Below are 24517 nucleotides of genomic sequence, written 5' to 3'. Positions count from 1 at the left end.
CTCCTGGGATGGGGTGGAAGTGCCTCTGTGTTTCAGTCCCCACCACCTTCACCTGACTGGGTGCCCCAGGCCATTCCTGCCAGCCCTGCATGCCCAGGAGAGAAAGCAAACCATCCTGTCCTGGGCAGCCCCTCCCCAGCCCACTGTCCATTCAAAGGGCATCTCTCCCAACGAGGGGCAGCCCTGCATCTCCCATCCTGATCCAGGAGACAGCTGCTAGGGTCTGGGGAGGCTGGAGATCACTGAATGGAGGGGAGGAGATGGATCAGGAGAAAAATAGAGAAACAAAGACAAAATGCACATAATGCAGCGCTCTGGCACTGTGATTATGGAGCTCTGGGGCAGGTCAGGGACTGCAGTCTCACCTGGGCACTCAGACACACCACCAGCCCAGCAAGCACAGCCACCAGAACTTCTGGGTGGAATTCTGGTGTGGAAACAGCCTATTGTAGCTCAGATTAATGGCTCCAAGCCTTCCTGCTCTGTGCCTCAGAGATGTATGCATGAGCAAGCTCCATCCCACCATCTCAAAGGAGTCTGCCTTGCTTTCAAATGCAAGAGAACACAGAGGGTCCCAGGATACAGCATCCCAAGCCTCAGCAAAAGCTAGGAATGGTATCAGCATTTATGTGATGAAAACTGAAACAATTACCACTTGGAGTCAGACACTCTGCATTTCAGCTTGTGGATGCCAAATGTTTTAACAGAGAGTGAAATCAAATCCTCCCCTCTAATAGAGGAGCAGGTAACAGAATATTCAGAAGGGAAAAGCAAACAAACAAGTTCTCTTCTGGGATTAGGAGATTTCATCTTTTACAGTTAAGTTTGTTTCTGAAAGGAAAAATGTTCTTAAAGCTTAACCATTTCCCTCCCCTTTTTGATCATTTCCAGATCCCCAAAATGTCACCAAAGAAATGATTATTTGCCCAGTACTGCACAGAAAAGAGCAAAGCTAACAGAAAGAAAGCCCCATATTCAGATCACACCTCTGTCATATGCCTTTTCTCCTCCAAGGTACTGAACACTGCTGCCTAGAGATGGGTATCAGTTAAAATGTCCTATTAATCAGGGTTTTCACACATCACCCAAATCCCATGGCAGCATTCAAATGTCTTCTAGTGAATGTCCCTGAAAGGTTAAATCATTTCAGGGTCATTCCAAGCACACAACTAAAGAAACAGCTGGGGGTAGACAGAAACAAACAAAAAAAAACAAGGAAATGAAAAATGAAACAAAATAAAAGAAGCAAAATAACTTTCTTAATTTTAAGAGACTTAAGATTGATGGTTTTAACTACCAGAATCACAGTGTGCAAATGATCAAACTTGCAACAAATGGATTCATTCCCCCTGAAACCACATCCTGAATCATAAATTACATTCAGTGGTGCAAACCAGGCATCGTGGCATAGCAATGACTTGAACCCATCTGAAATACCTCTGCACAGTCCAAAATAAATAGATTGTTCAACTGCAGGCTTTCCTAAATGAAAGGCACTTCAACAGGTTTTCAAGCCAAATCCACAGTCTTAGAGCAGGTGGAGTAATTTCCTCTAGGTTCACCCATCATGAAAACCAAGGAGCATCAGAAGAACATAAAAAATGCTTCCTCCTGCTCCATTGTGATCTCCCTCTCCATTCTCTCCTCTTCTTATGCAAGGAGCCCAGTAAGTTTCCTCAGAGAGACACTTTCACAACTTGGGTCATCACTGCATCCCCTCCCTGCTCCTTTCCAGCTCTAACACCTTTTAATTTAATTTATGAATGGGACCAGCACCGCACATCGCATTCCAGAAAGAGACGGGAATGTTTTTAAGTTTTGCTTTTTTTCTGCTTCCCTAACCATTCCAGGATCCAGTTTAGTGTTTCTGACCTCTGACCTTTCCACAGAGCTCGCTCACGTGCCGTGACAATCCAAAGAACCACATGTAAAATTATGATGCTCCCTTCAGATGTGTCAGCCTGAATTTATCTCCATGCAGTTTTTCTGACGTTTTACCACTTCCCTGCTCGGCACAAGGACCCTCAAGAATCCTTTGCTGTTGCTTCTGGGGATTGAGTCTCCTCTCTCCACGTGGGCAGCTCACCATGGTGCCCTGTATTGGTTTTGCCTGAGCACCTCCACCAGCCCATCCCAGCCGCCTCCTCCCGCCTTCCTGCTGCTGTTTGCTCAAGGGGGAGAGGGAACACAGCCCCGTGGGCAGTTCATTTTCGCTGAACATCTTTTCAGGGTGTCCTGGCTCAGGGCAAATTTGGGAGAGAACTTCCAAAGGGGTTCCTCTAGAAAAGCAGATTTAATTGGCCCCTCTCCCAACTGGTTCAGGAAAAACATTTCTTTGGAGAAAAGTGGAAAAACCTGTTTAATTAAGCAATTAAACCTAAACAATATTAAACAATAACACCCCTTGCTGCTCCAAAAGAGACGACAAACAGAGAAAGTCCCTCCCTGGGTTGCAGTTCAGCTCACTCAGTCTCTTATCAGCCCCTCCAGTGCTGAAATGTCACGGGCCAGACCCGGCCTGGTGGCCTCAGGTGTGAGCTGCTGGTGCTCTGCTGGGTGTTCGGTCCAGGGCTGGCTCAAACAGCTCCAAAGAAAAGAGAAAAAACCCACAGCCCAGGGAACTTCTTTGCCTCAGCCAGCTAAAGCTAACTAAAGCAAAGGAGAGCTCTGTCCCACTGTCTGTCCATGCACAGACAGTACAGTCCAGGAGCAGGAATGTGGAGGAGGGCAGGGTCTGAAAACAAACTGCAGCTTCTTCTCTCTCCCCTTCACTCTCTGGAACAAGTCTTAAAGGTGCAAAACTTCTTTTTCAGCATAAACAGAACAGATGATTGGGGATAAAAGCATCATATAGTCAACCCAGGACACAGGGCCTCCATCAAATGCCATCTGCAAATGCGATTGAGCGGCACCAATGCAGCCACCCCTGCCCACACGCTCACCAGCCTCTGCAGAGAGCTCCAGCAGATCCCAGCCACCATTCCTCCCTGCAGGAACCCAGCAGATTCCAGCCACCATTCCTCCCTGCAGGAACCCAGCAGATTCCAGCCACCATTCCTCCCTGCAGGAACCCAGCAGATCCCAGCCACCATTCCTCCCTGCAGGACCTGTGCTGTCTCTCCCCAAGCCCATCACATTCCAGCACTCAATTCTGCTGCTCAGACAGTTCCTACCCGCTCCCCTGGCACAGACATCAGGCCTACTGGCCACAACAGACACAAACACTCCGTGGATTATCAGGTTCTTTGTCAAGTACAAGGCAGTGGACATAAGAGCTGTAATAAACTGTGCTGGCCCTCAGCTGGGCATGCCTGTAGGAGCCAAGATAATTTCCAGATGTCTCAGTACTGCAAGATACAAAGTTAGTGATAATGGCTTCAGCTACCGCTGTGCCTTCTCTTTGTTTGATTAAAAAATAATATAGAAGGAAAGATTTGATAAGCTTATTTCTCCAGGGAAAACATGCACTTGATAGAGGAGCCTGCATTCAGCAAGCATCCTGGCTGTGGGAAAAAAGGACAGACCACAGGAAGAAAGCATCACAAAAGCAGCAGCACTATGCAAAGCAAGGCTTGATATAAAGAGGATTGATGGAGAGTCATCTGACCCCAAGCATTCCAAAAAATGCTGTCATGTAGCATTACAGAACAATTCTGTTTCAGGGCATATGTAGAAGAGAAGGCATTTGTGGTAAACCAGCCTTTTAACAACACACTTAAGATGCACTCCATTTATCACAGTCACAAACTCATATGACGTCCACAGAATCTCAGAAACGCTGGAACACGACCAACCATTATTCAAATCCAATCAGTGCATCTATTTCAAAGAAGAAATCATCAGTTAAATCTTTCTGGACTTAAACCCTGAATTTAAGTATTAAAAAAAAAAAAAATCAGTGTGATATTATGTAACACCTAACATCATATTTAACAGCATATATATTGTTACATATAAGAGAAGTCAGAGCATATCTTGCTTTAGAAATCATGCACTGGAAATTTTATTTTTAGAATTCAAGGTCTGATGGTCCCACAGCAGTCATGTCCATTTTGCCCAGGAAGAAGCAAATCTGATGATTCTAGAGATCTGCCTAGTCCAGTGCCCCGTCACTGACAGTGAGTGACAGCAAGTGCCCAGAGAAGGCTCCAAGACAAATGTAAATACATGGATATGCTTCCTCAGGATATTCCCCCAGCCTGCAATGATTTGTTCTCCCACTAACTCATAAGGTTGCAATTTGTATCTGCATATTTTATAGTCTTTGATGGAGTTCAACTCCCAAGAACGTGTACAGCAGATTTCAAACCCATGTATGCTGCTTATAGCCACAGTGCCCTGTGGGAAGAAGTTTTGTACTCTGTGTGAAGAAGCAGCTCCTTGTGCCTTCCCTACCCAACTGATCCTAATTAGCTCCTTATCCTTGAGGTGGAAGAGAGCAATTAGCTGTGCACACACTTTTTCCATGTCAGACACCTTTTGAACTCTTGGGCAGATACTTTTTGATCTGTCAACCTGCCATTTTCTATTTTGTCAGCTGATCTGCAATCCTGTCTACCAACACCCCGGTGTACAACCACACACTCCCCTCTGTCCTGAAAAGAAAAGAAAAAAATCAAATACTCTGGGCTAAAAAAAACCCTCCTCTGAGTTAAGACAGACACAACGTGGTGATACAGCAATTTTATTACTGCTCTGTCATCCCAACTGTTTCTCACACTTTTTCTCCATCCACAGGTATTGTAGATTCTCTGGCAGCCTTCTTTCCACCTGCTGCCTGGAAAGAATCACTAGTTTTTTATGCCTGCATCTTCATTGTCCTCCTTGTACCAGGATGTTGATACTCAGATTCACCTTCCACATCTACATTACCTAAAGCTCCTTTATTTGTGTCCCACCACCCCTCTGGGTGCTTCCCAGTGTCTCCCCATCCTTGTACAGCAAATAGCAGGCACACTTCCTTCATATCACCTGCCTTCCTCCTCAGCCAGCCTCCCACAGGCAGTCTGTTCTGCCATCAAATCTTGTGCTCAGTCTCTTCCCTCACTTCACAGGTTTCAAACTCCCCTTCTTCCTTGCCCATCACATATTTCAAAGACTCCTAATTCAATGAAAGATGACAAGCTCTGGCCTCTTTCCCTGTAAATACTTCATTTTCTCACTGTGACCATTACCAGTGCTTTCAGCCTGCTGCCTCCATCCCCTCTGGGGGCTGCCAGGATTCCTCCTCTTTCTCTTTTCTCCTCTCCTCTGCAGTGCCTATGCTTTGAAGCCTGCCTTTCCAGGAGAACACTTGTTCTGTTTGTCCCCTCTGGGACAGATGCCTGCTGTGTGTTTGGAAGAGCACAAAGCCCCAGGAGCTGCAGCCACAAGGCCCTGCCCTAGGACAGGCCACGGACTGAGAGCTGAAAAATGCAGGATCCCAAACATCTGCAGGGTGAGAGCAGCAGCCCAGCCCTTACCTTCTCCCAGCAGGCAGCCCTTCGCTGAGCCACGAGCTGCTGCAGCTGCTCCTGCAGAGCCAGCAGCTCCCTGGATAACCTGTCCATTTGTCCAGCCAGCTTGGCAGCCCAGGGGCAGCAGGAGGTCACCTCTGGCAGCCTTCTTTTCTCCACATGAGCATCCTGGGACTCACACATATTTCCCTCCTCAGCCATATCATCCAACACCGTTTCCTAAACAAAAAACAATAAAAGTTACATTTCAGCAGGAGCTAAAATGGTTCCCCCCATCCTTGTGGTAATTCATAGCTAGGAATTCACTGCTGCCATCTCAAGATACAGTTGCTCCACAATTTCAGAGTTATTTTAAGAGAACCCCCTCAGTTCACTGTAACATATTTCCAAGTTAACAGAAAACTTATGTTGCTAACCTGGCTTATTTTAGAAAGCACTGCACAGTCAGCTACTCTCCACTGCACTAAAGCATAAACCAACACTCCTGAGATGGAGGTGATCAGCACTGCAGCACCTCTAGATATGCCCTTCCTCTCCAATTCCGAGCTTGGATGCACTTCTAGGGCTTTTGGTAACAAAGTGAGGACCAGGGAGGGACATGCTCACACTGTCCAGGACAGCCCCACCTGCTCTAACACCCACAGGGTCACCTGTGCCCATGGAAAACTCCACAAGGTGAGAAACATCCACGGATCCCTGCTCCAGACTGGTCAGGAGCTGACAGCTCTGCTTGGCCATGACCATCTAGCTGGTTTGATAATTAACTGTGCAATTGCCTTCCAAGGTAGCAACTGCTATTTCAAATACTCAAGGGGAAAAAAAAAAAAAAAACCAAACACAAAAAAACCCAAAAGCATTTAAACAAAACATTCAGAGCCCATCTATACACTCTGGTGCACAGACTGTGCAGAAACACACATTTTTCAAGCCTGAATAGCACAGCATAACTAAAGGACATAGGCCTCACTCACAGAATATGAAATATTAATTTCCATACTGTTATCAAGAAGACATTCAATAGGAGAGGTCATAATCTCTTTTAAGGACATAATTTGCATCCAAAATTATCTTTAGCAATTGAAGAAGTAATTTAGAAACACTGGCAGGAAATTCAGCAGTTGAGCAGCGTGGTCTGTACACGAGCAAGGAAAAAGCAAGTGCATCATTACTGCACAGCAGCAGCACTGCTGGAGATGTCAGAGAGCCACAAGTCACCAGTGTCACGCTGCTGAAGTCAAGCACTGTGTCACAAACTAGAACCACAAGTCCCAGGGATAGAAGAGTGCTGACTGTAATGCTGACATGCAGGTGAGGGACTTGAAGTTAAACACAGACAAACAGGAGAGAAAGTCCCAGATGAGAGCAGCAACAAACATCAAAAGCTCAAATGTATGGCCTACAAGGACACATAAAAACATCAAAACTTTAACTTAGCCTAGAAACAGGGACTGGGAAGGCAGTGACATGCTAACAGCCTTCACTTATATAAAAGACTGCTATAAAGAGGATGGGAAATTTTATTTTTTTCTCATCTTTCTCTCTTTTCTCAGAAGGTAGGTTAAAAACTGGCTTAATTCAGAGCAAGAGATTCTTAAACTCATGCAAGAAAAAGCTTCATAAGACAGCTAAGAATGGCACAGGACACCCTGCAAAAGCTCCTTTCTAGGCAAGCACTGGTGCTGGGAATTGGCACAAAGCAGCAGCGTGGCCCAGCTCCTGAGAACACAGACATGGCAGGGACATGGACAGGATAACAAACTGCAAGGAGATAGAACAAAGGGCTTTGGCTTTTGGGGCTTTGGGGTTCTTCTGTTTATGCCTTATTTTGAAATTGATTAAATGGCAGACTTGTAAAGTAACACTAACATTCAGAAAACGTTCTCAGGCACCTGGGGGGATTTTTGGGCTGTCTTGTGCAGGGCCAGGAGTTGGACTCAGTGTCCTTGTGGATCCCTTCTGGCTGAGGACATTCTGTGATCCCTGCAGTCATTCCAGCCCCTGCAGTGATGCCATGCTCTGTTTGCTCCTGCCCACCAGCAGCAGGCAGAGCTGGCAGCAGCTGTGCAAGAACCACCCCAGCCATCAGATCAGCAAAGCAAAACACAAGTTTGGTACAAGGAGAAAACCACTGTCTTTTCTAAGCACATCTCATCCCCATCCATCCCACTGCATGCAGGCACAACCACCATCATCAGAGAAACAAAAGAAAAAGGCAAATTCACCCTCCAGCACACTGAGTAGCTTAAAAAGATGTTGCTGGTCAGTTTTCAAGTATTTCTTTAGAACTTAACTCCAGAAAGCAGGCAACACTCTTCAGCATGTCAAAGGCAAACGTTTTGGTGGATACACAGAAATAATTGCAGTTATATTTTATCTCCTGGGAGCCAGGTCTGTGCTAATGTTGATGCTTTCCCAAAAACCCTGAGATGGTAAACATGTAAAGCAAAAACCATTAGAGAACTAATGGAAATTGGAAGTACTCTTCAAGACAGGTGAGGTAATTTCACACTGCCCTTTGCCTTGCTTTTAGTGTAGAAAAAGGCACATGGGCAATTAGCAGTCAGCTCAACTGATTCTCAAAATTCTGTAAGCTCATAGAGCTAATGTGGTGTGCTAAAGAATTATTTCAGCAACACTGAATGGGCAAAAGTGGTAGAGAGAAGTGAGATGGATGGCATCGTTTGCACTCACTTGAGAAATCCTAAGACGCACAGAGAAAGGGTTATTGATTTTCTTATGATCATTCAACACAGTTCAAGGGGAAATCAGCAATGTCAACACACTATTTGGCTGGGGAAAAATGAAGTTGTTTTCAATATCAGCTGCCTGCAAATTTAGTTGTTCTCAAGACTGCAATAAAGCTTAGAGGCCCTCTTCTGAAAAGCCATTTAATTTTACAAAATGTGCAACTGCTATGTTTAAAAACTATTTAAAAACATGAAGATCAGACCTTTTCATTTGTGTTAACTATATGAAATTCTGCCATTCTGCCCTGCAATTCCTCAGCTTAGCTGGGTGAGTCCTACTGAAGAACACAGGAATGAAAGAGAACTGTGGAGTTTACTTCCTCAAATCCTGACTGGAGGTCAGGTGCTGCCACAGTGACAAGCTGACCCTCCCAAATGTCCCAACCCCAGCTGTCCCTTGATAACCATGCAAGGGGGTAAAACAGAACTATAAATCTATAAAACCTTCCTTGACCTATAGACATGATATTTGGCTGTTAATTGTGAGAGTCAATCACCACATTACTCATCTATCACAGAACTATAAAAACATTCCTTACTTTACCAAGACTTTATTTTCCTTTTTCTCAAGTGCTGTTGAACAGATGGTTTGCAACATTTAATTTTGTGGGACTTAAGGGCCTTTGGGAGTAGCCAGCTATGTTAAAGTCAAGAAAGATGCACCCCTGAAAAGTTTAATTTGTTACCATCCACTGCCAGTAAACTGGTTCCAGTTGCTTCCATTCCAGAAAGGCTTCCAGCTGCGTGGTCTCAGACTCCAGGAGCTGCAACAGCTGCAGGAGAGGAGACAAAGGAAAGGAAATCAGGTAACCTTGGCCACCTGAGAACTGCAGGAAATATGTGCTTAGCCTGAAAAAGGCATAAAAGGAGTGTGAGTGGTACGTGGGACAAGCTGGGTGACTTTACAAGAACATTTTAAAAACAGATGGGGAAAGGTGAAGTAAAACACTTCTCCCAGTAGTACTGATTTATCCCTCACCCCAAATGTACCAACTTCATTGGCTTTTCCACACATAATAGTGAGTTTCCTACTACTTTGAGGAACAAAGAGACACAGCTCTGATAGACATGCTTAGTGAATGAGCAGCTTCACATCTTCGATGCTTCTTGACCAACAAAATATAAATAAGCTGTTTCTCCAAAAGTATTTTTCCCTGTCCATCCCTTCACTCTGAAACAGCATGGAAGAACTCCCTCTAAAATGTTATGTATTTCATAAACTGTATCATCTGCTGCATGAGGAATCCCTCCCTTTGCCTGAAAGCACTCAAAGGAGAGATGCTGCATTACAGGTACACAAATTATCATTTTTTCACAAATATATGCATGATACACATGTATGCTCACACATATATGGTGAACAAGACATTCCAAGACTAAATATTTACATTTCAGTTAAAAAAAAGCTCTTGTAAAGGATAATAAGGTGAACAAATTTCCTATACATCAGAGCTCACCAGCTTTAACAATTTAGTTCTGACCATACCTTTGAAATGAACAATTTTAACACCAATCTGACACCAAAGGCAACTTCTTAAGATGCCCACAAAGAGTGCAGGGCCTTGAGGAGAATGATAAAGACCAGACCATGACCAGCTAAACCCATTTTGTGGATTACATTTTATACAGACAACTATCTTCTGCTAGCTTTGTTTGCTTTACTTACTTAGTACATAACATCAATTAAGTAAGTGCAAAGCATGAGTTGACTTTGCAATTTTATTATGCAGATATTACTTGAAGATAAAGGAACCAAAGAAAGGAAACCACTTTGCAAGAGTAACTGCTGGAAATTGTATGCAGTTTGCCCTAAAACACTGCTGGATCCAAAATACAATTATTACACATTTGCTCACACCCCAGACACTTGGCATTACACTTCATGATTCTGCCAGTTTCAAGCTCAGCTGGGATATAAAAGGTGGAAAAATGGCTTTCTGTCTCCTTTTCTCATTTCTTCTTTTTTTTTTTTTTCCATAGGTACATCTACAGCACAAATGGCTTACATTATGGAATCTGAGGCTTGCAAGAAAACCCAGCCAAAAAGTTGATTAAATATTCAGGCAAGAGCGAAGTTACTTGACTTTAAAGTAGCTCTGTAATGTGGTCACGAGCTGTGGGTGATTGCAGAATGAATACTCTTATTGCAGCTAAAGAGGGCTGAAGGCTGGGATGGGGAGTTTTTCATTCTGAGCCTTCAAAAAAAGAGTGATCTTAATAAAAACACAGTCATCATCTTTGTTCTCACCAGAACGTTAGCAGCACCATATGCCACTTGCTTTCACAGCACAACTGAAAGGATATGGTTCTGAAACTCCACCAAACCTCTACAGGATCTGCTGCAGTTAACTGACCTGAACAACAATCAAAGCTTCCTGAGCAGTCTCCTAATCTCAAACCCTTTGGGGTCTTTTGGTTTTGGGTGCTGTTGTTGCCTTTTTTTTTTTAACTGCTTCACTAATGATACAAAACTCGAGCAGCTTGTGTGAAAGCCTTCATCTGATTCACCCACTTACAGCAAACTCACCTTTCACTAAGGTATGAACACCCTCAGAAACAGCAGGCCAGCAACTGTGTGCCTGAATGCTTGAGCCATAAATCAGTAATGGGATGACTCCAGCAGTCCTTGGAGGACAGTTTCCAGGAGAGCTGCAATGCACCGTGGCAGCCTCAGGCAGGCCTGCAATAGCCAACATTTGAGTTTCCACCCTGAGGGACTCTAGGCACTGCTCCTGAATGCCAATATCCTCTGCCATCCTTTTTTTACAGGCCTTTGATATTATTGCAGCATGGAGAATAAAGCAGAACGCAATAAAAAAATAATGTACTACAAATATCCTTGAGATACCTTAGCAAAAATCATAAAAACAAATAAATGTTCAAGATTGGGAAGGGACAATGCATTGTATGTCCATGTGCCTTGAATTTGGTCACAAAGACAGGCTCCACATGCCCCGGGGGGACAGGTTTTCACTCAGACATGCCTACACTTAGAAATGAACATTTCTGTCAGGCACCTTCCTTCCCCAGCCTCATCCTTTGCACAAGCTTCTCACGAGCATTTTGTGTTCTTTAACAAACTCTGCTTTTTGGGACTTTGAGGCCACAATGCACATTTTCTTAGGTCCCACATGCCAGAGCTGGTATTTCAGAAACCAAACCCCAGATTGTGCCTCTGCATCCCCTCGAACACAGCCCCACTCCTTGTTCATTTACTGCCAACAGGAGTTCAGGAGCAGTTCCACCTCTGATGCTACACTAACCTCTCAAAACGTAAAAGAAATTCCCAAGCTGTAACTAAAGCTGCCAAGCCATTTTCAGTGATCTGAGGACCCCGAGTCACACCTCCTAATGAAATTTAAAGACTGCAGCCTGTAGAAGAGCATCAATTTTGTTTCATGAAAAAAGCGAAGCAGTGAGTCAAAAAAGCGCCTCACATGGGTATCTAAGTGATACTTAAGCATAATGCCTGAAAATTGTGTTTCCCTCTACACAAAATTAAGACAACCAAATCCATTTCCTTCATTCTTCTGGGGGAAGTTATTGCTCTAAAATATTTACACCGACTGAAAAAGTAACGACAAATTCAAATTGCTAATCTCTGTGGAGAGGCAATTCCATAATGAATGCTGAGAGCAAAAGCTTTGCAGGAACAACTTCTCGGAGCCTTTGTAAAGAAACCACCCCTGGTGCAAGCAACAGCTTTGCTACAGAGGGTGAACTGTGCCTAGCTGAGCTGGCTCAGAGCAGGCTGCCAGGAAACCCCAGTGTGATGCAGAAGGATGCTCTAACTCTGTGAAGAGCATACCTTGCTTCCTCCAGCACGTGGCTGTGACCTCCAAAGCCAAACATCCAGCCCCCAGTACAGATCACAAACCTCAGGAAACAGTGGGAGCTTCAGCAGCAGAAGGTGACTCTGGGGTTTGTTGTTGTTGGAAAGGCTCCTGAGGTATTGAAGTCTTTTTTTCCCAGCCCTGTGCTCGAAGAAGAAGATGGGATTCTTCGGCTCTGGTTCTCAGGGTTGTTTATTTGCTCCTATCTAATACAGTGCTTTTCTGACTCGTTGAGGTCTGTTTAGCAAGTTGGGTTGAGGCACACTGACAGCCTTCAGTGGCAGTCTTTTTATACTAAAAACTTTTTATATCTTTTTATACTAAGAACTACATGTACTTTATTTACAATAATTTTCCAATACCTATCACCTGTGTTAGACAGTCTGTCTCTACTCTAAACCAATCCAGAAGTGCCACCATCACAGCAGAAGGTGGAGGACAAGAAGAAGAAGGACAGAACACACCCAGATTCTTCTATCTTGCCTCTTGAACCCCCATTCTAAAACCCCAAAATTCTACTTTTCCGCTTTGTGATAAATTCACTATCATTCTACTCAAATTCTTGTGGTTTGCAACTCTTGACACAAAGTTGGTAATTATTTCCATGGGCTTAAAATCAAAGGTGTTTTTGACTCCGTGCCAAGGTCTCTGAGCCCCTTGCCAGGGTCTCGAGTCCAGAGGGATGTCCTGGGTTCCGACAGGCGACCAAGGTGGTTTTGGACACTTCCCTGAAAATCCTCAAAAGCCATCTGCACTCAGCCCTGAGGAACGTGCTCCCTCCTTGAGCAGGGAGGTCGGACTAGGTGCCTCCAGAGGTCCTTTCCAACCCTGCCCATCCTGTGATACTCAACAAGAGGCCAAAGTTGAATCTTCCTCAGCATCCCCAAGTGTAATTCGTATGTTGTTTAAACATATTTGCAATTACTTTTTCTGTAGAGATATTAATCTCTTTCATATTATTTACCACCATATTAGAAAAATCATTAGTGCCTGTAGACTGTTATGGAAATCAATATTTAATAAATTTGCAGCATAATGCACCCTTTTCACAGGCTCAGTTCCAGAGACCTCCCCGCAACAAGTATTTAATCTCTGATGCCCACAGCTCATAATTCAACATCCATAGCACTGGCAAAACTATTTTTAATCAAAAATTGCTCTGCCTAAATGTTCAGAAAATCATTTTATTGTTAGACAGACAAAAAAAATGGTCTTTCAGCAATAAATTCTGTTTCTTGGCTCAGAGACAAAACACTGCTAATTCATCACTGTTCATATATGTCTGTAGACAGAAAACTTGCACTGGACTCCTGAGCCCTGCAAACCTCACCCAAATGCCAACATCTCTGGAGAATTACTCAAGGCTTGAGACAGGGTTGGCTTAGCAGGAGAGCTTATATGGGGAAGCTACCTAGACTATTCAATAATTGTTTAATAGGGAATGGCTTTATTCAGTGGGCAGTTAGGTAATCTGAATTCTAATTCTGAGTATCTCACAAGCACAGGAGAGAAGCTAAGTAGAGAAGTCCATTCAAAAAAAAAATGCAAAGAAAAGGGGTAAACATTCAGGAAAGTTATAGCATTTATGGTACCAGAAATAAACTATAACTGGGATTAAGCTTCAGAGACCTAACCAAGCATCAGATGAAACAAAAAGAATTCAACACATCTTCTCCTCTACCAATACAAAACTACCTGACCTGAAAAAACCTGCAAACCTTGACAAATTAGGAGCCTCTTAGCAGGCAGGTTTTCAGATTTAAATTTGGTTTAAAATGGCCCACACAACCTAAATATAACTTTGGCATGGCTAAATTTTGAGATGCCTACACCAAAACAAACTGAGCAAATCTCAGTATCACAGCCATCTCAGGCTGGGACAAACAAACAACACTGTAGGTGGACACACACAGTGTTCCAAGTTTCAGCTCCACATTGTGATTTTTCCAGATGCAAAGCTGGTTTCAGACATTGCCACATATCCCTTGAAGGCTAAAACAAAAATAAATAGGCCTGAAAACTAGAAAGTCACGCTAGAGTAGTGTGAAATACCAGCAGCTGAAGAGCACAAACCTACAGAACTACAAGCAGCCTCCAGGCACAAGGCAAATAAAGAACTTCTCTAATTTCTCTGCCTGTGAAACACCACTGAAAGCCAAGACAGAGCAGGAGAGCACTGCAGCCCAACCATCACAAGGCAGAGGATCTGAAAGGCTCTTGGAGGACAGAAGTGGATGAGAAGCAGGACTTCCATCTTTTGCAGAAGACACAATACATAGAATACAAAACACAGCAGTTTTGGGTGCCTGAGTATAATTCCAGATGCCTGGATATGTGCAAAATCTCCAACACCTAAACCAAAATATGGGACCTTTCCACCCACCAACACCAGTTTTATGCCACCACAGCTCAAACTCCAGTTGAGCTATCTCAGAGAGCAGGAAATCAAACCACTCATTAAAAAACTTAAATGACAAAGACCATCATTATAAAATGTAACTGCTACTTGTGGAGGGATTCAGAAAACAGCTGTTTAAAATGCAACCAAGAGAAAATGATATTTAAAACAAACAGAATGAGGCATTTGGCAGATAAAAATGGTAGTACAGCTTTCACATTGATAGGCAGGGAACTGGGATGTATCAATGCCATTCATCTGCAGAGGAACGGGTCCGTGAAGGCACCACTTGGCATTTTCCCCATGCAAGCGTATTAAAACGTGGGAAAATACCAGGAAAAAGAAGCCTGAAGTTTTACACTTCAACAGGCAAGATCAATAATTCAAGAATGAAAAAGGTACTTATTTTCTTCCCTAAAGGTACCAATGACTTTGGGTGCCTAACCTGGCATCCTTGAAAAGCCAAACTTTCAGGCAGTACCAAGCACCTGTATCTCAGTTAAAGCACATCCAGTAGATACCAAAAATCACAATTTACTTTAGAGAAATCTCAGCTAGAGGATTTCAAAGAAAAGCATCAAATTGTATCACAGTACTGCCTGACAGCTGTTATTATTGTACTGCCAACCAAAACCCCCATGCAGCTGATGTCAAAAAAAGACCATTATTCTTCTGCTTTTATTCAGATCCTTTCTGTACACAGAACAAAGCATTATCCACACTCATTTTTTTCCTTTCCTCCCCCCCACATACTTGCCCATTTCCCAGTATTTTTAACAGGCCACAGACAATTAATTTAAAAATGTACTCAACATGTGGATTAGTCTAAGATTGCCACTTGATATGAGTACAGTTTCTCCCAGCCTAGCTCTTTGACAAGCCATCATAGACTGTTTGTGCATGCAGGTATTTTCACACATTTTAAAATGTGTTACTGACTAGAGAAACTACTAATTTAAAGTCTGCTATAGTTCCTCATGTCAATTAATTTCTCTTGCTAGTCTCTTTCACGCTCCTTTAAATTAAGCAACAAACTTTAAAAAGAACCACAAATCCAAAATCTCTTGCAAAACGTGAGTAATAGCTGATTTTATAACTCTATTTCCTTGGCTATTTAAAAAAACAAAAATACCTGCCAGGAGAGCTGAGTTAACATTATGGGCCAATTGCACAGAAAGTTTAATTTTACAAGGCTGTAAAAACAGCTCTAGCAGTCTCCTCACAATCTGAGCTGCATTCTCACATGCAGAAAAGCAGTACAGTTCAGTTCAGCTGTGGCCAAAGGCATTGCAATATATGAATTTAACTGTGGTCTGCTTCTTTAATGAGCAGTGAGGCTGGAGAGAGGAGGGGTCCTGTCCTGTTTGACTTTCTGCATGGGTTAAGTGTATTTTTATTCAGAGGTGGATGCAGGACAACACAAGGCCCCAGTTAGGCATCACAAGATTATCATAGTTCTGGGGCACTTCAGGATCAGCCTTCATCAAGAGCTGTACTTTGGCACAAAAGAGTGGGAAGAAGCTCATCACTCATTTCTCTTTGGCATGAACACAACAGCAGGGCAGACTCCTCAAGCAGCTCTGCACCTCCTAGTGACTACTGTTAGCTTTAAGGCACAATTCAAGAGATGAGTCAGGAGTTTTAAAGCTCCTCACCCAAACTTTTTTCCCCTGATATTGAATTTGCTCCTTCAGGGTCCAATACCCCAGATAAGATCTACCAGGCTGCACCAGCAAAACCCCTTCTGACTCCATCACCAAAAGCTATCAGCAAGTAAGGCACTCTCACTCTGAGTCTCCTCTGCCAGAAAGGCAAGAGGCAGCACAGCATGACCAGGGGATTTGGATGTGGATACAGGGCACTCCTCTCACCTCAGTGGCAGTTCCACCTTCAGCTTACAGGCATCAGGGATGATGCTGGTCCCTGTGCTCCCTGTGCTGACCCAAAGCATCCCCTGAGCTGGACAGCTTGCTTCCCCCACTGGGTTTGCTGGCACTTCCACCAGGAAAAGAAAAAAAAAAATAAAAAATGAATGCCGACTGATGACAAAATACCTCAGCCTTGTCTCTCCAGCTTATTAATTCCAGCTGCATTGTCTCAGGTGGAATTACATTCTAGTATATCACTGTCATTGTCACTGTCACAGCATTCAAATTATGTTAAGTATGGCATAAAACAAGCAAAAGCACAGAAGCAGCAGTGAGGCTCAGTACCATTCCATCAGTTCTGCTGCTGGCAATCACAGCCACGTGTTCACACCAGGGCAGTATGGATATCCTGTGCTTCAGAGACACCTTCCTTTCCTGTGGTGGAGGATCTAACATATTGCTGCTACATAGTCCAACAATTTATGGAGTCTGTGATAAACCACTGCATCATTTTTCAAGGTCCAAGAACTCTATAAGCTTGGTCAGTAAAAAGTGCTAAGCAATAACTCATCCCCAAAAAAATGGTGATGGCAACTACAGAACTGCAGCTCTATTAACTCCTTTCTTTTTGTATGGATAAGTTTAGCTGAAAGCAATATTAGTGACAAATTGCAGCCTGGGGATATTTTCAGATCAAGGTAATAATGCTATGAGGTAGAATGATTTGCTTTAGTGTTGCTATATAATGCTGCCAGTTCCCTCCAACCGGACACTAACTGCAGCCAGAGGCCACCTTGCTTAAAAAAATATCTCAAGAAATATTTTAGCACTAAACCTGTCTGGAGTAATAAAAAAAAAAAAAAACCCAGAGCATCCTTCCCAAGAAGGGGCACTGGGAAAGTGAAATTGGGTAAAAAGTTCAACAGCTAAGTGATTCATGGCTGATGATAAGCTGCTGCCTGGGAGCTGAAGGAGCTGGTTCCATGCCAGCACTCCTGAAACACACAGGTGGGAAGGAACCTCTGGAGGTCTCAAATCCCATCTCCTGCTCGAAGCAAGGTGCTCAGGGCTCTGCCCAGCAAGTCCAGAACACCAACAGCACAGAGGTCACCACAGATGTCACCCCTTCTCCAGGATGTGCTTCCAGAGTTTGATCAATTCACGGCAATGTTTCCTGTTTTACCTGGCCAGAATTCTCACGTTCCAACTTGTGCCTGCTGCCTCTCCTGTCCCAGTGCACCTCTGAGAAGGGCTTGGTCCATGCTCTGACCACCCCAGAGGCTGCACTGGATTTGCTCCTGGTCCTTGTGCTGGGACAGGGACACCGAGCACTCAGGCTGCCAGAGGGGCAGGATTCCTGCCTTGCAATCCCAGGGATGGGCAGAGGGGCAGGATTCCTGCCCTGCAATCCCAGGGATGGGCAGAGGGGCAGGATTCCAGCCTTGCCCTCCCAGGGATGGGCAGAGGGGCAGGATTCCTGCCTTGCAATCCCAGGGATGGGCAGAGGGGCAGGATTCATAACAACCACCAAATCACCTCTTTTGTAAAACAGCACCCACAAGGATTCCTGCCCTGCAATCCCAGGGATGGGCAGAGGGGCAGGATTCCTGCTCTGCAATCCCAGGGATGGGCAGAGGGGCAGGATTCCTGCTCTGCAATCCCAGGGATGGGCAGAGGGGCAGGATTCCTGCCTTGCAATCCCAGGGATGGGCAGAGGGGCAGGATTCCTGCCCTGCAATCCCAGGGATCTGGCAGAGGGGCAGGATTCCAGCTGGCAGCGCTCAGGATGCAGCCAGCCTTTGCTGCCTGGGCACACTGCTGACTCCTGGGCAACCCTCTGCCCCCCTGAGCCCCCAGCTATTGGTAAAGGGTACTGGACCTCCAGCTGAGCCCAGAGGGACCCCACTAACAGCCAGACACCAATTTGAGCTCAGTGACCCAAACAATTCCCCACTGCTCCCTTATGCAACCCCCCTGTAACCAATTTGGCCATGAAGATGTCAGGATTTTCCTTCAGTAAAACACAAACACAGGTTCATTCTCTGTGCCTCCTGCCTTCCTCAAAGCTCCTTAATGACACATCCCTGCCTCCTCCTGGGATGGGACACTCCACACTGCCTTGAAAGAGAACCAGCAGCAGGATCTGAGGCCCTGCAGAGGTGGAAAGTGCCTGTCCCAGAGCAGGTGGAACTGAACCAGCAGGGAACAGCAGGCATCAGAGGAGCAGAAACCATCTGATGCCACAGCCAGTTCAGGGAAAGAGAATTGTTTTGATCATATTCACCTTTTGAGATTTAGAGCAGTTTAGCTCCTGCAGAGGCTTCTTTCTTCCTACAGCAAGAGGAAGAGTCATTCATACATTTCTAGCCTCTCCACTCTCCCTCAGTTAACTCTCTCCTGTCAAGCCTGAACTTCCACTCTGACCTCCACCTACTCCATGGCTCTGGAAAGTGCTTGCCCATTTTTCCAGACAGGATCTGGAAGCCAAGCCCCCCTGCTTCTGGAGGGTGAGTAAAAGCTCCAGCAGCAGCACCACAGGGATGAACAGGGAAGTTAGGAGAGAATTCCTCACCCAAGACAACTGGTCCACTGCCTGCCCCGAGAGGAGACTACACAAAGTATTCAAAGGCAAGTCATTTATATTAAACTTTTTTTCAGCCTTCCCTTCTAAAATCGACTTCAGTCAGCCTTAGAAACTCCCAATATACATTATCTCACACAATTTGACTGCTCTGGCTTCCACAGTGCACAGCAGGGCAGAGATTTCCAAGATCTCCCTTTCTTAAGAAGGATCAGGAACTTGGCTACAAGCAGACACTGTCTAAAAGCAGCTTTGAAGCCATTTGACCTCTGTAATTCTTCCTGAATTTACACGGATGACAAGGGTGGAATCTGTTCTGCCTCAGTTTTGCAAATGAGTACCCGGATCCACTGCTTCCAGGAGGCTTTAGTAACTCCTACAGCAAACCATGTTTTATGTGAAAAATGTCAGGGAAGGAACTGAAAACCATTTGCCCACAGCATTTCGGAAGGAAAATGACATGGCAGCCTACCCTCTCCTCCTGTAAAGTGAATCATTAAAAAAGGCAGGGAAAATATTCTTTGTTCCTGTCATGTAGCACAGGGTGGGCAGCACATGCTGTCACTGACAGCTCCTTTGCTTTCTTAGCACTTACTCTTGCCTTGCAATGAAATGTGAGGAAGAAAAATTATGCCTGAATTGCCCAGCATTCTTTGGATTTCTGCTTTAAATTGTTTTCTCAGTAGCCACTCTCCCATTCTGCAGGAAATACATAACAACCACCAAATCACCTCTTTTGTAAAACAGCACCCACTGCTGCTCCAGGAAGGATGGGGAGGGGTTCCCAGGCACACAGGCAGAAGGAACAAAATCCACCAGAGCTTCTTCCAATCCCAACAACCTTCAGTGCACCAAACTTCAAACCAACAGAGCCTTCTCACAGAAAAGCAACGAGTAATAACTGTTCTGAATTTTAAAGGGGATCAAGGCAGTCCCACTAGGAAGACACAACACTGGAAGGGATTGTGTTGGGCATCGTCACACCAATGTAAACGTGGATTTCCAACAGAACTTCCCCTCCCTGGGGGCTCTGCAACTCCACCCACCCAAGCACAGCAATGTCACTGTGATATTTTCTGAGAAATCCCTTCACCAGGATTTTTTTCCTGAGAAGCCTCAGAAAAGAAATGTAAACAATAATGATCTGATTGCTTGGAATGTGCTCTGGAAGTTGCTCACCAACAGGGGCATCTTTGATTGGTTCCATGTGAATTGTTTTTAATTAATGACCAATCCCAGTCCAGCTGTGTCGGACTCTGCTCAGTCACAAGTTTTTATTCTCATTCTCATCTAGCCTTCTGATGTCTCCTTTCTCTTTCTTTAGTTTCAGTATATAATTTTCTTTTAATATAATATAATATCATATTATAATAAATCAGCCTTCTGAGAACTTGGAGTCAATTCTCATCTCTCACCTCATCCTGGGGACCCTCACACCAACATTGCAACACAGCAATTCTGGTGCAGAGCACCACAGCAGCCACTCTGCTCCTGACATAACACCACCAAAACACCAGAGACAGCTAGAGAGAGAGAACAAACCTTTCAGCCAGCAGAACCAGGGAGGTTTAAAGCCCATTCTCGCTCCACCATTCACCTGAGCAATGGCAGGGCACCAAGGGGAAAGCAGCAGTCCAGGAGTCTCTGGCAGGGTCAGAAGGCCAGCTCAGAAAAGGGCTGCACACCCTGTGACACACAGAGCAGCATCAAGGGTATACTTCATTTTAGCCTCCAGGTGACCTTCATATTAAACCCATCCTTTCAATCTCTTGAACAACCACCATCCCAATTCCAGCACTCTGGATCATTCAGCTCCCTCAAGCTTTCTTGTGTGAGCCTCCAGCCTCCTGCATTTAGGTGCTGGAGCCCCATATATAATGCAATACATCATCAGATCTGCTCTCCTCTGCAATATTAATGCCAGCTCCCATGTTATTTCTCACCAGCCTGACTACCATGCATGTAAAATGTCTAAAGTTGTTGGAAGAGCAACACAAAACATTAAGTCATTTAACAGGGGGGAAAAAAGCATTGCCTTTCACTGGCAGTGCTGCTCAGAGCACATGGCAGGAAGCGTGTTTTACACCTCTAATGCACAGCCCAGCAGGATAAATGCTAAAGTTGGGAACTGTAGCATTCAAAGTTAAAAAGTGCCAGAATTCAAGCTGCCTGAACAACACTAATTTGACCCTCCCATGTGTATAAGGTCTGGCATTATGCAACCAAAATGTTTCCTTTCATAATCTGTCTCACCAAGGGCACAGACTGGCTGGTGCTCACTCCACATGCTATTCCTTTTCCTTTCAAATGGCATATTATTCTGTTTGTTCTTCAGAGGGAAACCATAGCCTTATTTGTCACACATCATTCAAATCCCATTCTAAAGGCAGAACTTTTATCTCGAAGATAAACAAGTTATCTTCCCTAATGACCCATGTGAGACAAGATAATAGCATTGCTGCTGGGCTGCAAATGGGAAATGAAAACAAGGAGATGTAAGTAAAATGCTTCCATTGCTTTTGGATGCCTTAACTGAGACTTCCAAGACATGATTTTCAGGAAATTTAGAAGTTACTATAAAGCACTTCATGGATATATCTACCCAGCACAGCTCAACAACTTGCAACCCCGTGCACAGCCCTCCATGGTCTCGGGTTTCTGTGGTTGAGATGACCCCCAGGTTTTAGAAAGTCTCTTTTTTCCCAGCCCTGCCACCAAAGGAGCAGTCAGGGTTCCTCAGCTCTGCTTCTCAAGGTTGTTTATTTTCTCTTATCTGTTCCATTCTTTCTCTGCCCTGCTGAGGTCTGTCCAGCAGGTTGGGTTGTGGCACAGTCCCTGCCCTTGGGGTGCTGTTGGCTTTTTATACTAAGAGCTATGTGTACTTTATTTACAATAATTTTCCAATACCTGTCACCTGTGTCAGACAGTCTGTCTCGTCTCTAAACCAATCCAGCAGTGTCACCATCACCCTGAAGATGGAGGACGAGAAGGAGAAGGACAGGACACGCCCAGATTTCTCCGTCTTGCCTGTTGAACCCCCATTCTAAATCCCCAAAATTCTACTTTTTCACCCTGTGACAAATTCACTATCATCCTACTCAAACTCTTGCGGCTTGTAACTCTTCACACAGACTTGGGAATTGTTTCCATGGACTAAAATCAAAGGCACAGGTGTCTGTGACTCCCTGCCAAGGTCTCTGTGTCCCTTGCCAGGGTCTCGAATCACCCAGGGCAGCCAGAGGGATGTCCTGGGTCCCGACACCATGGAGAGTTTAGTTAACCTGAGAATGCCAAGGCACAGGAGTCTGGCAGCACTCCAGGACAAAGGAGAGCTGCCTCAGCTGCTGAGGCTTCCTTCCTCACCCAATGCATCTCCCACCCTTCTTCAACTCCATCAGCCCCTTTCTTCAGCACAGCTGTGAACACAAACAAGGTATTTATCCTGCCCTCTGCATACACCATGGTTCCTAATAAACATACCTTACACCCCAAACCTGTGCTCCCCTTCAGGTCACTGATAACTTTGATGGTTTTAGAAAGACACTTTTGAAAACTTCTGCAGCGTCAGGAGGTTGAACACTCAGAGCATCACAGGAGGGATGGCATTTCCTGCAAGAGGGTGACTTCTCAGACTCCCACAAAGAGCAAGACACTGAGCCAAGTCTTTAGACAGAACCTCCCCATTCACAGAGCAACATCAAGGGTAATCTCCCTGTCCTAATTTTACTCTCCCATCTTGGTCTTCCTGTTTATATTCAGCCCCTTATGCCTCACTTGGTTTGTTTTCGCCCCTTCCATCTGAATTCTTTCACATCAGAGCTACCCTGCTTCCAAAATGCCTCATTCAGGCTCCCTGTCCTGTGCCTCTCCCAGCTCTGACTTCACTGGACAAAGGCCAGAGCAAAAAGGTTCTTCACTCTCCATCCTCTCCCTTCCCAGAGTTCTGCCTCAGCTCCCAACACAGTCCACGTTCCCCGTGTCCTTCAATGAATAATGTTGGAATGGCTTAGTAAAAACAAGTTAAAAATAGGAAGAGAGGAAAATATTTTAAAAGGACAAAGCATTTGCTATTTTTATTCCAAGTGTCCTGGTGAGCATAATTATGCAAATTCAAAAAACTTGTCATAATTGACCTTTTCAAAACATGTGTGTCCATGGGCCTAACATACAATTCTTTGGTGAACCTTGAAATTTATTAAAGGTCAGCAGCTCTAAAACTTAATTTCATTTAATCACTGAAGAACTTATTTAATATGCAGTCATCACTAATCATCAAGGAAAAACAAACTTGCTTAGAAACAGGTAAAAATTTTGATGCATTGGACCAGCAGCAAAACCTGTAGCTTTAAAAAGCTGTAAAAAAAAAAATTTAAAATGTTCTTGCTACAGAACCTAGCAGTTCAGTTGTTGTTCTGAAAATTTAACAATGCCACAATCCAAGGGTTCAGGTCTAGCTGAAGCCCTGAAGCAGATCTGGTAAAGGGTCAGAAGTCATTACTGATTCAAACGAAGTTAATTGCAGCAGTGTGTAGAGTAAGTCTAAAATCTCATTGTGTTTAGATTCTCCAGGGCTTTGCTGTCTCTTCTGAGCTACTGCTCCAAGAACTGCCACAGATCTTTGTGCTCCTTTGGGGAAAACTGTTCTCCACCTTTAGAATCTCATTTGCAGCAGCACAGTCTATGCCCACCTCGAAACCTGGTTCTTTGTGAGAAAAGCTCCCAGAGAGCCTGGCACAACTCCTAGGAAAATGAAACTCCATGAAGATTTCTGAGACATCAGGACTGGCCAAGGAGGGATTTTGGACAGAACAGGCACAAAAAGAAAACCAAAACAGAAAAACCCCTCGTTTTCACAAACACTCAGAGCAGCTACTCTCATGCTCTATTATTATTTATGCAGGAGCCAATTGTAGAAATTTCAAGTATTTTTTTTCTTCCAGGAAAGTAAAACATAACTTTACTCTACAAATAGGCAAAGCTGCCCTTAATTAGACCAGGAGCTACAGCACAAAATACTGATCCCATTCAAGGACAGAAATGACAGAACTATGGCCTTTACCAAGGGAATGAAACAATAAACACACAAACAGCTGAGGGCCAGACCAAACAGAATTAGTTGCCAGAGCACCAGAGAAGATCATGAATCTATGACAATTTATACCAGTGAAGGCAGCTTGTCCTTGAAGCTCCAGGACATTTTTTCACTAAACACCAAACCTTTTTTCTGGAATTTACATGCAGTACAAGCCTTCATTTCCTGACTTAAATCTTCTGCCCAGCAGCATCACAGTCTTTAGCATGAATGTCATTTTTTCCCATTGGTATCTACACTCTGAGAAATGTGTTGCTTGAACTGCTTCTTGTACAACAGATGGAAGGACATTCTAAAATATCAGATGGCTCCCTAACAGGCTCTTTGAAATTCAAATAAGGTTACATATCCTTCACCTCACCATACAAGACCACAACAGGGCTGATTACAGAAATACTAGCACAGGTCTGTGTCAAATCAATAACGTGACACGGTGTCAAACTTATCAGAGGGGCTGAACTGTTTATTTTCATTTGGCACCTGCCTGCAGTGCCTGTCACCACCAGGAATATTCCAGGAAGTCCCAAGCAGCCAACACAAGG

The 24517-nt window shown here is 44.4% G+C and overlaps 1 protein-coding gene across 3 annotated transcripts in view; it reads right to left on the bottom strand.

Moving 5' to 3' along the window:
- The window catches only part of TEDC1 (tubulin epsilon and delta complex 1), a 71118-nt gene that overhangs the window by 16475 nt on the left and 30126 nt on the right, over positions 1-24517 (bottom strand). For 2 of the 3 annotated variants that reach the window (XM_084211019.1, XM_084211020.1), the window contains 2 exons: positions 8890-8976; positions 5463-5675 (listed from right to left, as the gene is read on the bottom strand). In XM_084211019.1, coding sequence (XP_084067145.1) covers positions 5463-5675; positions 8890-8976 — 300 coding nt within the window. The remainder of the gene's footprint in view (positions 1-5462; positions 5676-8889; positions 8977-24517) is intronic. The other variant, XM_084211021.1, reaches the window with a different exon arrangement.

This window comes from Fringilla coelebs, assembly GCF_963513975.1.
Source record: "Fringilla coelebs genome assembly, chromosome: 9".
Lineage (NCBI taxonomy): Eukaryota > Metazoa > Chordata > Aves > Passeriformes > Fringillidae > Fringilla > Fringilla coelebs.
The sequence above is the reverse complement of the archived record's forward strand: the minus strand, read 5'-3'. Positions and strand labels throughout refer to the sequence as shown.